This window comes from Rousettus aegyptiacus, unplaced genomic scaffold (genome assembly GCF_014176215.1).
Source record: "Rousettus aegyptiacus isolate mRouAeg1 unplaced genomic scaffold, mRouAeg1.p scaffold_m13_p_1, whole genome shotgun sequence".
NCBI classification, from domain to species: Eukaryota; Metazoa; Chordata; class Mammalia; order Chiroptera; family Pteropodidae; genus Rousettus; species Rousettus aegyptiacus.
This window is the reverse complement of record NW_023416284.1, coordinates 120,008,212-120,023,996: the sequence shown is the minus strand read 5'-3', so window position 1 is coordinate 120,023,996 and position 15,785 is coordinate 120,008,212. Positions and strand designations below refer to the sequence as shown.

Below are 15,785 nucleotides of genomic sequence, written 5' to 3'. Positions count from 1 at the left end.
ATTTAAGATGATTCTGTAATAGATCATAAATTAAGATTCTAAAACACATTACCATGTAGCTTAACTCCTTCAATTGCTTGTTGCCACTAACCACCAACTCAAAAGGTGATCCCACCTAGAAAAAAAATCTTAATTAATATTCATTTTTAATAGCAAAAGAGTATATTTATACTATAATTATCAAATGATTATAAGCATTACCTTTATATTTCCATCTTTTATTTTTATCTGGATGTATGTTTTACTAGGAGACTTAAATACATCACGAACTGCCATGCTATTCACACTATTAAGAAAAGAGGCCTATAACCAAAGAAAAAAGAAATATAAATTTTCATTTTTAGCAACATCTTGAGAAAAGATGCTACCTGCTGAACAATTACTAAAAAGCGAATGCACTTTTTACTTCTTTTCATGCAGGAAAAATACATTCTCTAGACACTGGATCTTCATCATTTTATAGCTTATATTATAAAGAAAGTGACAGCTTTAAAACACAGAAGAGGGTCTTCATCATCATGGTCTAAGAGGAAGAAAAGCATAGTCCTAACTTATTTCAGAAACAAAGATATATTACATCAGGGAACACTGTGACAAGAGAGAATGAAATAAAAAAGGATTCCTTTCCTTCTCTCCACAACACAGAGCTAGCTCATTTACAAGCAAGAAATCATATCAGCCCACTTGATCTACCAATAGTCAGAGTAAAACTCAAAGAGGCCACGCCTGTGGCAGGGCCACGTCACCAAAAGAAAGGTAACAGGAATGGTTGGAGGGTCTTAGATGAGCCACGCTGGGAAAGAGGTCAGCAAAGGAATATAAATGTAAAAAAATATGTTCCTCTTTCATTTCAGCTCCTGCCAAAACACAATTACAAATGATTGAAAATCAACCTAAACTGGGAGTTTGGGGAGCTTCTCCATCATATCTTCAGATTGCTATATTTTACTGTGCTCTTCAAAATGAATTTATAAAAAAGCATTCAGTCTAACCTCAGCTACTTGTTGTTAAATTAACTTTAACACTTTCTCCATTTTTTAAAATAAAAACGTGCATCCACTTCCTGTGAACTTGGACCTCCCACAGGTTGAGGACTACCACAAGATCACAATTTTAATGATGTTGTTGCAGTAACATAATGATGAGAAACGGATGGTACCTTTAATTGTAGCATATTGGAATCATCCAAGATTGGGAATTCAATCTTACAGATTCCATTTTGTGGGACAGTACAATTTATGATCTGGACAGATTCTATTTCCTCATTTCCACTCTTCAATCTCCTTTCATAGTCTGTAGAGTTTCTCTGTATCACCGTTATGACTACATTATTCCTTCTCTCTTCAAGAGTCAGTTGATGGCCATCAGAACGGCTTACCTTCACCTAATTGTCAAAACACATTTTAAAAACAGGTAATAAAAGAAGCGAAAAATTTAAGTTCAATTGGATCCAGTCTCCATCTGTATTCTCATGAAACTGAACTCTCAAAAATTATTAGTAACACTATAACTTCCGGATTCAGTGGTGTCTCTCTCAGAGGCATCCAACACCTCTGACCACCCCCTTCTTGATATTATAGTTTCTCTTACCTTCGAGGCTCCACAACAACCTCCTTTCACTTCTTACCCCTCTTTCTGCATCCTCTCAGTGTCCTTCTTGCTTCCTTTTCCCTCTCCCTAAATGTGAGGATTTGTCAAGGCCAAATTTTCAATTATCTGTTCTCTCTTCCTCAAAGTTCTTAGCCCTCAGCTATCCATACTTCCAACCATATTCAATACCTCCAGTCCCCTGTAGGAAATTTCTACTTGTATTTCTACTTGTATTTAGTACGTCTAAAAGTGAGCAATCATCTTGCCTTTCTTTTTTTTGCTAATAACACAATTCTTCCAGACTTAACATCTTTGAATCTTCCCTTCCTCTTCCCACCTCCCAAAGCTAATGTACACCAAGTCCTATGCTACTCTCCTACATCCTCTCCACTCCATCATCCATGGCCAGGAAGCTCCTCACCGCCTCACACCTGGACTGCTGCCATCTTTTGCACACGGCCCTGATCAGTCTCCCTGGAATACTGCCTTCACCATACCTCTCCCACGTTTACAAGGCTCCTCAGCTCTTCATTGCCTGGAGCATAAAGTTCAAAACCATATGTGAGCCATTTAAGATCTTCTACAACTCCCCAAAGCATCGCTTCCTCTTTTCTCTCTCATAACTCCCGGAAACAAGCTCATGCTGCAATTGCAGTGGTTAAGTCACTATTGCCTGAATGTACCCTGAACTTGACAACCAGCGCTCTCACCTTGTGTCTCAGCTCATCTTGCTCCCCACCTCCCAAACCCACACCCAAACATTTTAAATCCTACTGGTCTTTTAACAAGTAGCTTAAATATTCCCCTTCCATAAGCATCCCTCATCTCTATCTCGAAGCTAATTCTTCCTTCCAGAACTCTCATTGTTTCTCTCTACTCATTTGGAAGTTACCATTTGCAACCAAACACAAAGCTTGTGTTTTCAGGTTTTTGGTTTTTGGTTTTATTTATTTACCTTTCTTTAACTAAGTTATAAGATCATTGAAATCAGGAACTATCTAAAATTTCTCCTGATTCATTCAACAAGTGGCATCTCCTTTTTTTAAACCAAGGGTCAACAAACTATGGCAGGCAAGAAGGCCAAATTCAGTCTTTTTGTAAATAAAGTTTTATTGAAACACAGCCACCCTCACTTGGTTACAAAGTAGCTGTGGCTGCTTTCATGGTACAACACAGAGTCCTGCAGTTGTGACAGAGACCATATGGCACATAATACTAAAAGTATTTACTATGTAGCCCTTTGCAAAAAAAGGTTGTCAATTCCTATTTTAAAACCCTATAGAAATTTATTCATGACACTGATCTTATCCTGCCTTACATTATAGCTATGTTTATATTTTCTTGTTACCATCACAAAAACTGTGAATCCAGGGTAGGGACTAAGTCTTTCTCAGCTCTTAAACCCAATCTATCATCATGCCTTGCACACTGTAAAAATTCATTCAGTTAATAAGTGTTAGTTTAATATTCCCTCAAAAAAAAAATGAGCAGCTTTGTCAATAACTTTTTAATGCTACATCTTTACTAGAACTAAAATTATTCATTATAAACATCGAAAAAATTGAGAAAATTTTTTTACTAGCATCTAAGTCCTTCGATACTTTATAAAAGCTTCAATGTAGTAATCCAGCTCTAATTTAAACTGCTTATTAAATAAGTTTTGATGAAAAAATTTTTGTTGTAAACTACATCTTTAGAAAAATTAGATAAAGGTCATTTGGAAACAACTCTATATACCTCATACATCTAAATGAGAAAAGCATCTATTTACCTTTGGCTTAATTTTTTTTAAAAATGCTGAAAATATTTTTTCCCATTGTTTTATTAAATTGAACTTAATGCTTTTAGATCATTAAAAAACATGATAACTTACAGAGGCTGTGAAGTTAAGAGATGGTTTCAAGGCAGTAGCATAATCAAAAAGGTCAATGATGTAATCATGTGGCTTGAAAAATACATTGGTACTTGCATTTCTTGAGATACCTGTTTCGGAAATTGCATCATTTAGAAAGCAAAAGTTATAGTTCACCAATAGCTTCTATACAATAAATTTCTCCATCTGAGCTAATTCCCCAAAAGGTTAAGATATCAGGGCACAGAATCCTCATTCCCACACTGGCTTCTGTAACTATTACATCCTCAATGGATCCCTTCTAAGCACCATCACTGCCACCCCCATCAAAGACATGTGCACCCACAGATGAAGGCCACTGATAATGTAGTCTTTTGCTCTTTTCAGAGATTGGTGAAAGCTGTTGAAATAGCAACAGAAAGATCCAAGTAATTAACCTTTATTTTATTATTAAAAGAGAAAACTGTCTGGAACAGGTATGATTTCAGAAGATGCTAAGTGATTTAAAAAAGGAAAATAGTTAGTCAGCTGAAAAGGTAAGCTTTTCCATATAGTTTTCAGGCTGAAAAGAAAGAATAGAAATGGAAAAAATTACAAATATCTATCAATGTGGTTGAAGTACAGACTTTCATAGAAAATAAGTTTCCCTTCAATTTTGAAAACATTCTGCAAGCTAGATTAATTAAAATAGTCATGACAATTTCAGCATTACTTGGCATCTCTAGAAAAGCAATGACGTTCATAAATAAACGTGTAGTAATAATAAGAAAGATGATAGAGCAGCACCACATAAATAGCTTTACCTTCACTTCAAAGTCTACAAACCTGTAAGTGATTCTGTCACTGTGGCTAAAATTTCTACCGGCCCAGGTTCAGAAAGACGATCTGAATTATCCATTACCTTTTTCATCTCTTCATCATTAAAAGAGAAGTTTGCAGATCCATTTATCTGTTTTGTTAAAAAATTTCAATTTTATTCTTCACTTTAGCAATTCAAATTTTAGAAAACTCAAACTCAATTACATCAAACAATACGAAGGCTCGCGTTCTCTTTTAGTCATGATAAATGGTTAGATTCTCACTGTCCAATGACAAAAAAGCTGTTGATTTTCTTACACTCAATTTTTTTGTTAACTTAGTACAAATATCACTCTGGGAAAAGTGCAATTGTGGTTTTCCCCATCACAAGTTATAAGATATCTGTAAAAGTTACCTTAAATTTTTTTGTAATATTTTTCTTCATGCCCCAAAATGATAAAGGTAAAAATGTAAGTGTTACATCTCCTTTCACTGGCTTCCCATATGTATACCTGAAAAAAAATAAATGGTTTATTTTTTTTACATTTTCAACTTTATATTACAAAACTAATACAATGAAAATATTACTTTCAATAGCATACACTGGCGATCCAACTAGAAGTACATTAAAAACATACTCTTACTATAAATTTTTAAAACTAAACACAATTAGAAATGTCCTTAACAGAAGGTTATCCTTAAAATTAAGTCTCCGAAATGGGAAGACTTTTAACCCCCAAACCTCACAACAGTTCCTGGTACACAATTTACCAGCCCCTAAGCACCTTAGACACCCCAGAGATAATCTGATAGGTGAAAGTGGCAGTTGCCTGTCTGACGATTTTAAAAAGATTATGAAAATCTTTTATCCCAGAAGTCTAGCCTAGCCCATTAACTGTATGCCCAGAGTTCACAGATTTTGACCATTTTAAAATGGTAGTTGAAAATGCAATCACCATGGCCCATTGCTACATGTTTTGATATTAATTAGGAGTGCTTATTAAACCAAATATGCTAGGGCACCAAATAGGCCTGTGGCCCTCAAAAGTTGTTGATTTTTCAGAAAAATTTAAAATAAGAGTACAGTGGGTTTCTTTTTTTTTAATCTACAGTACCAAAATTAGCTTCTTGAGTCAAATCTCATCCCTGCTGCTTTGCATTTTATGTATTAATTTTGTCCCCTCTTATGATGAGAAAGTCTCTTCATGTGAAGGAAAGGCAATCTTTGGTAAATCATTTTACTGCCAGAGAGCCTTTTTTAAGTGTGTTTCTTGGTTTCCTTCCTTCTCTATTGTGAAGTGCTCAGCCAAACGTGGAAGTCAATTTTGCTTTGCACTCTATAAATCTAACAGTAGTTCCTGCTTCCTGAATCCATTCGGTAAACAAAGAAACAGTCCCACGTCTGGATCAACTCAATTCAAAAGTCAATGGTAGTCCATTGTCCATGTCCTGAGTCTCTGTTTGTCTGTCACTTTTGTTTGTTGCTTTTAGATTTATAACCCACATATGAGTGATAGTGTAGGCAGAGGGCAACTGAGTCCGGGCCTCGTGCTTCACGTGCCGTTCAGTCAATAGACTGAGACAGAAGTTGAGCTTATTTAGAATACATATTTATTGTCAGAGCACCAGTGATCTGAGAAGGCAGCAGGTTAACACCTTTGAAACGGCCTTCCTTTCCCAGTCTGGCTTATTGTATTTAAGGGAAAATCTGGGCATTATTCCAGGAGCTACTTGAAGGTTCCATGGGCAGGGTGTGGGGGGGATCTGTTGTGCTTCTTGGAGCTGTTCCCCTGGCAACATGGTACTCCAGTGGCATCAGCAACCCAGGAACAAAGGTGGAAGGAGTCTGAAAGGAATGCTAGACCAGAAGGACTGTGATCAGTAAGCATAAGGACATTAATCATAAGTTTCAGGGCAACTTTCTATAGCAGGGGACGTTCCAAGTTCTGGGTCAAGCTGCTGGGGACAATCTATTGTTAAGCTATTGGGCAAAGAAAAGTGAAGCCAGGGATACTGTGAGGCCTTTACTACAGGGGGTACCAACCAGGCCTTTCTTCAATATCATGCGGTTTTCAGCTTCTTCTACCTGACTTACTTCTCTTAGCATGATTATCTCCATTTATGTTATCACACAACATACTTTTGAATTGTACACTTGAAGCATTGGATTTTGTTGATCAATATCAAATAATATTGATCAATATCAATATTATTTTTAATAATAAAAAATTAAAAAATAAAAAGTCATTAAAAAGTCAATGGTAAAATATAGTGTATTCCAAATTAAGAAGCATAAAACAAATCTATCTTCGAATGCACTACCTTTCCAAACAAAAACAGTAGAGTTAGTGGAAACCCTGGTTAGCAACTTCAGTATCAAATTCATTTATTCAAAAGACAGTCCTCCAAACCTAACAATGCTGTATCTTGTTAAAGTTTAAATAAATGCATAACTAGAATACCAGAACACTGTATTTCAAATGAGTTATGTCACATGATAGTTCAGGGAGCTTGAAAATCCAGACATAGTTTAAAGTATTCTCAGACACAAATATTTTTAATTTTGATTTAAATGTGAAGCAGATTTAGCTTCCCAAGCCCCAAGCTCATTATAATAATTGTGAAACAAGGATGCTGACAATAATTGTGCTAAATAGAATCTGGAAGCATTCGGGATAAACTAGTTTTTCAGAAAACAGTAGTTTGACATTTGAAAAAGCAAATGAAAGATATTCTGGGATAGAACCATTAAAACAAGCATTTTTTTTTAAAGAGCCACCGCACAAAAGGTCTATAAAATGACACTTAAAAAATTGAACCCACAATAGCTGTTAGTATAATTCATGTTTCTCCCCACTTTTTTTTTCCCATGCTATTTTCCAGATACAAATGTCTAATTCTTCAAGCAATAAATGTATTTTAATAAAGCTCAAATTAAATAATATTTTTAGATTTCTACTGTCTGCAAGAGTTAAGAAAGTTAACTAGATATATGCTATGTTATTTTATTTATAAATCTCTAGAACTCACTCTGGTTAGTGTGAAATAATCTATTATTTATTTTAATAAGGTGAGAATAATGAGCAGATGTTCACATCAAAGATAATAAATACAGGTTTTTAATCATCTCAGTTAAAGATTTAAAAATTAAAGAGAGATTGTTAACCTTCTTCTTTGAGTAATTGCCAACAATGCTCTGCACATTTGCTGTGCCCTGATGGGACAAATGGCAATTAGCAAAAGAGAACCTAAATTGTTTACTATCCATTCACAGAAATGACTATAATAGCTTTTATAAAATAAATACTTTAAATCATCTCTATAACTTAATAACCATCCAAGTGGTAAGGCAACAGAACTCATCTTCAAAATATATCCAAGGAACAACTGGACCTCAAGCCTTACTCTCTACTCTCTAATTTGGTGACAAGACCAAACCTATTTCCCATACAATTTGGTTCATTCCAAATAGAAGGCTTTTGATTGAATATGAAGGCTTTGCTGAGCTACATATAGATTGGAACCAAAACCTTAGAGATCACATTGTTTATCCATTTGTTCTTACAGTGAATATTTATTGGATGCTTTCTCCATAGTTGGCACTATAGTAGGCACCAAAGGGCAGTAGTAAACAAGAGACAGATCTACCTTCAAAGAGGTGGACTAGCAAACGGCTGCACTGTGTGACTAGAGATATGAGAGGTATAAGAATAGAGGGCTAGAGGCAAGTAGCCAAGCCTTGAAATAGCCTATGTAAAAGCCTATTGGTCGGGGGCGGGGGTGGGGGGGTGGGGGGGGAGGTGGAAGGCATTTGCATTCTTAGAAATACATGGAAAGTTTAAAATAGAGTTTGGGAGGTTAGAAAAGGGGCTGGGTGGGTTATTTTAAAAGACATGAAACTAGAAAAGAAGACATACTTAAAAACTTGAGCTTCATCCTCAAGGTAATGGTATGAAAATTTTCATGCATAAGAGTCATAAAATTGATTTGTCTTTAGCCAGAGAGAAAGAGAGAGAGAGAGAGAAGGGGGAAGAGGAGAGGGAGGGAGAGGAGGGTAGGGAAGGAGAGAAGAGAAGAGAAGAGAGGAGAGGAGAGGAGAGGAGAGGAGAGGAGAGGAGAGGAGAGGAAAGAAAAGGAAAAAGAAAAGGAGGAGGAAGAGTAGAAAGGGGAGAGGAAGAACAACAAAAACAACAAGAACTCTGGATACAGTATAGAGAAAAGACTGGAATGGGTAAAACCAGAGTCATAAAAACTTTTAAGGAATAGCAACAGTAACTGAGGAAAGACAATGTTGGCCTGAATCAAGGAAGTGGCAATGGAGATGGATTTGGGAGACATTTAGGAGACCGAACCAACAGCACTGGATGTTGATTGGATACGGGGAATGAGAGAGTGAGAGGAGCACAGGTGACTTGGGCCATTAGAGATGGTGGTGCAGTCACCAAGACAGGGACACAAAACAGAATCAGGTTTGGGGGAAGACGATATGTTTGGTTTAAAGTATCTGTGGTGTGTATAGTGGGAGATGTCTATTGAGAAGCACCCCATGAGGATCTGACTCTCAAGACAGAAATATGGACTAGAGATATGAATTTAGTTGTCGTCAACTTACGAACAGTAACAGAAGCCCTGCTCATGGAGAAGAAAATTCAAGTGGGTAAGGAAAGAAGGGAGTCAAAGATGGAGCTCTGAGGAACGAGAACTTTTAAAAGATGGGCACAAGAGGGATGCCTGCAAACAGTCTTCAAAGGAGTAGCCAAAGGGAAAAAACAAACAAAATAAACAGAAAGGAAATGAAAGAGGACAACAATGTCAAATGCTGCAAAGGGAAAAAAGAAAACATGAAAGCAGTTTCAACGCATGGTAAGGGTAAAAGGAAGATTGTAGGGGGCTGGAGAATGAATGGAATGTAAAGAAGCGGAAAATGCAACTCTGGGTTGTGAAGAGTGAGAGACAGGGCAGTGGCTGGAAGGGGACATGAAGGTCAAAAGAGGATTTATTTATTTTAATGACAGAAATGTTTAAACACATAGTAAAGATGACCCTGAAGAACAAAATGGAAGAAATCAAGACACAAGTGAGAGAGAAAATGGGATTGGGATCCCCCTGACATAAGGCAGTAAGTATCCAAGGCGCAAATGGAGAGATTAGCCTCCTAAAGGAAAAGAGATGTTGCTTTCATTATAACACTCACAAGATCATCATCCTCATCATCATTTCCATCTTTTCTGGGATACAAAATTTATAGACTAGAACTATGCCAAATTTTACAGACTTACAAAAGACCCTACCTTCCTTTGCCACAATCACAGACATCATGCCTTGGCAACTGAAGCTTGAAAGGAGACTCAGACCAGACAGAACTAGCCAGATCTGAGAACTTTCAATGGCAAAAAAGACTATCCATTACCCACAATAGATAAAGCAAACAGACTGAGATGGTTTTTTGTGCGTCAACTTCTCTAGGCTAAAGTTCCCAGTCACTCAATCAAACATCAATCTAGGTATTAAGTAAAGATATTTTACAGTTGTGATTAAAGTCCATAACAAGTTGACTTCAAGCAAAGGAAATGATCCTAGATAATCTGGGTGGGCCTGATTCACTTAGTTGAAAGGCTTTAAAAACCAAACTAAGAATACCCTAAAGAGAAAGAAATTCTGCTTGTGGACAACAACTTGAGCTAATGCTTGAGAGTCCCATCCTGCCCACCCTGACCCTCCTCCTCTAGGAAATTTGAACGAGCCTTATTAGCCCCCACAATCATGTAAGCCAATTCCTTGCAACTAATCTCTTCCTGTAAATCTCCTACTGGTTCTACTTCTCTGATGGAACCTTGACTGATACACATACAAAGGAAAATGATAAAGATACAATTTAGTGAACACTAATAAAATGCCAGAGAACCATCACAATTGTCATGTCACTCTCAGCTTGTAGTATTCAAAGAGGCTCAAAAAATGAGAATCGGAATAAAACTACAAGGGTTCTTACAAAGTGTTAGGAAAATAGTCTCACAAGTAATATGGACTTGGGGAAGGAGAGTGTCAATGGTGTGGCTTCGGCGAATCCACACTCCCTAAAATTGTATATAATTTTTTCTAAAGATGTACCAGAGTTTAAGAACCACTCTTTTAACTGATTCTACTAAATCCCTGGCACAGCCCTAAATACTAGAAACAGAAGCAAAGATATCCATACTCAGCTTAATCCATGCAAACACTGATGCTTAATCCATTGAAAGCACTGAATTTGCACTCACTGAGTTTTATAAGCATTAGTCAAATAACTCAAATAAAACTCAGACAGAATGCTTAACCTTCAGCTAAGATCAAGGACAAGATAATAATTACGTAAAATGCAGGCATTTATGTGTCTTCTAAACCACAAATCCATCTACAGTACCCACAGCCGCCCCTTAGTTGAACACGGACAGAAAGCTAACTGGGTATACAAATCGTAGACATGTTTTTGCCTTTTTGTTCACATGATTTTTTGCCAAACAGAAATTGAAGCAGAAGTCCTCAGAACGTTTTGGTCTCCAGACTGTTTCTGCCAGAAGATTCACAGCCCATCGCTTGCCCCTGCCACCAGCCCTCACCAGGGCAGGAACATGGTAACGAGTGAGACAGCAGTGAGATGAGGTCCAGTTTTTGTCAGCTAGTACAAATAAATTCTGAAACTAAATAAATTTCAGAAACCAAAGCATGAATATGGATTGCCACATCAGAAATAAAAGCTACAAGAGATCAGTCCTGGAATTACTTGAGAGCAACCTCACCCTGCACTCTGAGAACTGCTAATCTTGGCATATACTTTTGAAACTCACTAGTCTGGAGCTCTGAGGATGCCTCAGCAAAACCAAATGCTATGCTGTTCAAGCCAGTGGATCAATATCATAAAAGCCACAATATACTTGTTACACAGGGTGGGTTTGAAGTCTCTGTGAACATATGCTAAAACGGATAATGAATGTTAATTATTTACTCATCTGCTAATTGCAATAACAAAACCAAATCTCTGCCCCAAGATTCAGCCTTGATCCATTATCAAGGCTGAATATTCAGGGTTGATCCATTATCAACAGAGAAAAAATTAGGATTTAAGAAGAGATAAATCGCCCCAATCCATGACAGCTGAACAAGGAATAATGAAAGATAAAAAAAAAAAAAATGTAATCTGGCATAATCTGTAATGTAAATCCCCTTGGTTAGTCTTGGAAAGACTCTAGTGAGAAACTTTAAAACTGGATCAGTTTGAAAAGCAGAGAGATGGGTTCAAAAACCTGTGCACATATGTTCCATGCTTAATTATTTATTATAGATCTCTGTTTCATGCCCATTGGGGTATTTTAATAAGCAGAGCTTTGTGCTAATATTCTGGGGTATATAATAAGTTCTTTATCATACAGTTTTATAACAGTTTATAGTCATAAAAGAAAAATCATACTTACTTTGCTGTGACAGTACCATTTAAATTCTTAGACTTTAAAGAATAATACAATGGTGTCTGCAAAGCAACTTCAAATTTTGGCAATACTGGAAAAAAAACCAAGTGGAAATATTTTAAAGAATTTACTACCATTTTCAGCTTAACAAAATAGCAAATAGAATTGTCCTAAAGGGGTTGATCATTCGTACAATTTGAACTTAGATTCATTATGACCCAAATACATGTTAACATACAGATAAAAAGCACTTTCTTTTCACCCAAAATTAGAAACTCCCACAAGGTTGGTGACTGGACAGCGACAGTGGGAGCTAGTCACTATGGATACCTATGTCAGTGAAAACTTCCCATTGGTAGAACTTAAACTGTATCCAGAACTCTAGAAGCAAAAGGCTCCTGAGCACTAGAAAACCAGGCTTTTTTTCAGCTGTCACCCATTAGTGTGGACATATTACTTGTTCGACTATTTTCATAACACTTTGTAAACAGCTGCTTCTAGAGCAGCCCCTACCCTAGGGCCTCTCTCCAAGTTGGTTACTAAAAGCCCATCCCCCGGGGCCTCATGACTCTCCTTTTTCTGCATGGTGATATATATGCAGTCATAAAAAATCCTTGTCATTTGAGACAATCGATGGCAAATCTGGTGACAGTCTAATGTAATGAATTGCTCTAAGGAAAAAGTTGTGTAGTAGGATTTCTAGTTAATAACTAAGATATGGCCACAAAATAATGATGTTTTTTTCTTGTGTGGCAGGTACTGAAAGGTAGGTAATTCCAAAATTAGAAACCCCTACTTTGGTTACCTTTATATAATTAAGGTATAAAACATTTTATCAATATTAATACTCTTTGATGTAAAGCACTCTACCAGAGTATAAAATTTTTCTTTCCTTTCAGTCTACAGAAATATTTTTTCTCTAACTTCATTGACCAAAGAAAAGATCTACTTCATAAAAAGGAATCTAACCATTCAATTAACACAAGAGAAGTATTGAGAAGGCCAATGGGTCAACAACACAGAGCAGACCTCTAGCTCCAAACCAGACTAATGATTTTTGGTGTGACAAGACACTCCTGGACTCTAGACCAGTCTAGGGTTGGACAGTCAAAAAAGGCCACATGGGTTAACTGTGACCTTCCTTCAAGGCCATCCACCAACATAGAAGTTAGGGGCCACTCAGATATAGAATTTCCTTAGAGTAAAGAAATTCAAATGTCCTCTCCTCAAACCTCATAGGTTGGTAATCAATTCAGTGCCTCCACTATATCCTATCCAACAGCATACCACCAACCAGCACCCCACTATGAAAATAGCCTTAAAAATCTTGGCCACTTCTGATTTATTCTTCTAGATCAAGGCTGTCCAAAATAAATAACATGTGAGCCACATGGTATAAATTTCTAGTAGCCACATTTAAAAAGTAAAAAGCAGGTGAAATTAATTTTTGTAATATTTTACTTAACCCCACATATCCAAAATATTATCATTGCAACATGTAATTAATATAAAAACTATGTCTTATTAGTGAGCAATTTTTTTCTTATTTTTGCACTTTGCCTTCAAAATCTGGTGTTTTACACACTTAGAGCACATCTCCATTTGGACTAGCCACATTTAAAGTGCTCAACAGCCACACATGGTGAGTGACCCCCCAAACTGGACAACAGAGTTCCAGATCAAGGATCAGTAAACAATGACCAGCATGAGCTAAGACTGGCTTTTGCATTCTTAATTGGTTGGAAAAAATCAAAAGAATATTTTATGACACATAAAAATTATACGAAATTCAGATTTCCATGTCCATAAGTAAAATGTTATTGGAACACAGCCACATTCAACTACATATTGCCTATGGTTGCTTCAAGCGACAAGGCAAAGTTGAGTAGTTATGATAGAGACATATGGCCCAGAGAGTCAAAAATATTATTATCTGGCCCTTTATAGGGGAAACTTTGCTGATTTCTGTTCTAGTTTATCATGAGACTTAGATGTGACAATGTGGTATGATATATGTGGAGCATGAGCCACAAAGACGTAAGCAAACTACTTTCCAGAATTTCTAAAGCCTGCATGAGACACAATCTCAAAAGGTGATACAAATCACATGAAAGAGTTTGTATGTGACCTCAAATAGCTATTCAGTTTATAACTAGTACTAGATCCTATGCTTTCACACTCATCTTTCCTTCCTTTCCCTCTACAAACAAAATAGTTGGGTCACACTGTTTTTACCTATGTGTTCCTCACTGTGATATTATAAATGTGGCACATGCAGAAAGAGGGTGTACCCAAGTGAGACGGTCTTTACCGGTGCCTATCACATGAAAACTATGGGAAATAACTGATGTTATGTTTTTAAAAAATACAAAATTTTAAATATGTATGTTATGATTGCAATAAAGTAGAAAAACAAAATAATTGTGCATAAGAAAAAGACCAGTATAATGGGTCTAAAGGTGATCTTTTTTCTTCCTTTATTCTTTACAGTGACCTTTCTTATACTTTCACTTTTACAAGGGAAAAATGATTAGACCTATAAGAAATGTCAAGATTTTACCTCCATCGTGATTTTTATTTTAAATAAGACATCTCTTGGAAATTTCTCTCATCTCTGTGGAGAGTAATAAACATGTTTCCTTCAAAATAAATTGAAGAACTCTTACCATATTCCGAAACCTGAAATAAGTGATGATATGTCTGGTCCTGTTTGGAGGAAGAAAAAAAGACAAGAAAATTTATGAATTATTTTGTTTGCTTACATACCTCACAAAAAAAAAATTAGAAAAAAAATTTTAATACATTTCTAATGATTTAATGAACAAAATGGTTTATTTTCATTTGTACTTGATTTTTAGTCTTCCACAACATTAAGTCTGAAATTTCATGAGCTTTCCTTGCCAATTATCTAATACAAAAGGTGACCTGATTCTGTAAATTACTATAGGTCATATAAACAAACGGCTTCATCTGACTTCCATCGTTTGTGAAATGAGAACTAGATAAAATTAGATAATTCAGGAATTTATGAGACAAGGCTAATACATGTCAAACTAACAGGAAAGGACTTCAAATTTATTTTGAAGATCATCATCAAAAATAAACCAAAGGAGAAAATGAAGTTACATATAATTCAAATATTTGTAAATGGACCAACATCCTCTACTTTCCCAATTCCTGGAATTATTTTCTAGTGTAACCATTAAATAAATACATTCTACCCTATTATAACAGATATTGTTAATTGTTTCCTTTTGCAAATCAACAAAAAAAGTGACCAATTATATCTTTTTTTCCCTCACTCCTCGTATTTCTATCTGTTCATTCTAAATCATAGATAACACATTAAATAGAACCACTTCGAAAGAGCTAAGTAATTCTACTAAGAAAATCTGTATTCTAATTCTGATTCCCTAAGTTTCTCAAAGAAAATACACAGATGCAGCTACACAATAATAGCTTTTTAAAAAATTACCCTTGGTTAAGCTAAAGCATCTGAACGTCAAGTTATTTTTTTAATCCTAAAAGGAAATAGTGAATTTTAAAGTATAAAACAAATGTAACTACTTATACACTAAGAAATAGTTGTCTAAAATTTGGCTTCAATGTTGTTATTTAAAGTAGATCCCAAAGAAATTGTGTCAATCAAACTCTTTAAGAATCTCCACATTTATACCTCTATCTTAAATTTTTATGTCATAAATAGGAATGTTATAAATTACATGTATTTGATTCATTTATAAATTCTAATTTGTCATGCTCAAAAATCAAATCAAGAAGGTAATCTACCCATATTACCCATTTTAGTGGTAAACATAAGTCTAGTCTTTAAATTACTTTTTGCTTTATGACTACGGTCCACACCATTAAGGCTCTAAATAAGTAACTTGGCAATGATGCCTGTCAAGTTAAATTCATATGGCAAATATTAAGCGCCAAATGCGAAACACTGTATGAAGTTCTGTAAAGATAAATTACAGTCCTCAGCATCAGAGGGTCAGTCTAGAGATGGAGACAGACATAGTCAAGAGCAATACAAGACTGATAGTGTCCTGGAGTTTCATCCACTGTGCTTTGATTTGACTATCCCTTACGCTTGA

The 15,785-nt window shown here is 35.9% G+C and overlaps 1 protein-coding gene across 1 annotated transcript in view; it reads right to left on the bottom strand.

The window, feature by feature from the left end:
• CD109 (CD109 molecule) overlaps nt 1–15,785 on the bottom strand; it is a 104,205-nt gene that overhangs the window by 42,094 nt on the left and 46,326 nt on the right. The window contains exons 7-14 of the mRNA XM_016141681.2: nt 14,352–14,391; nt 11,692–11,776; nt 4,656–4,752; nt 4,268–4,391; nt 3,464–3,573; nt 1,160–1,384; nt 202–303; nt 53–115 (exon numbers count right to left, since the gene is read on the bottom strand). Coding sequence (XP_015997167.2) covers nt 53–115; nt 202–303; nt 1,160–1,384; nt 3,464–3,573; nt 4,268–4,391; nt 4,656–4,752; nt 11,692–11,776; nt 14,352–14,391 — 846 coding nt within the window. The remainder of the gene's footprint in view (nt 1–52; nt 116–201; nt 304–1,159; nt 1,385–3,463; nt 3,574–4,267; nt 4,392–4,655; nt 4,753–11,691; nt 11,777–14,351; nt 14,392–15,785) is intronic.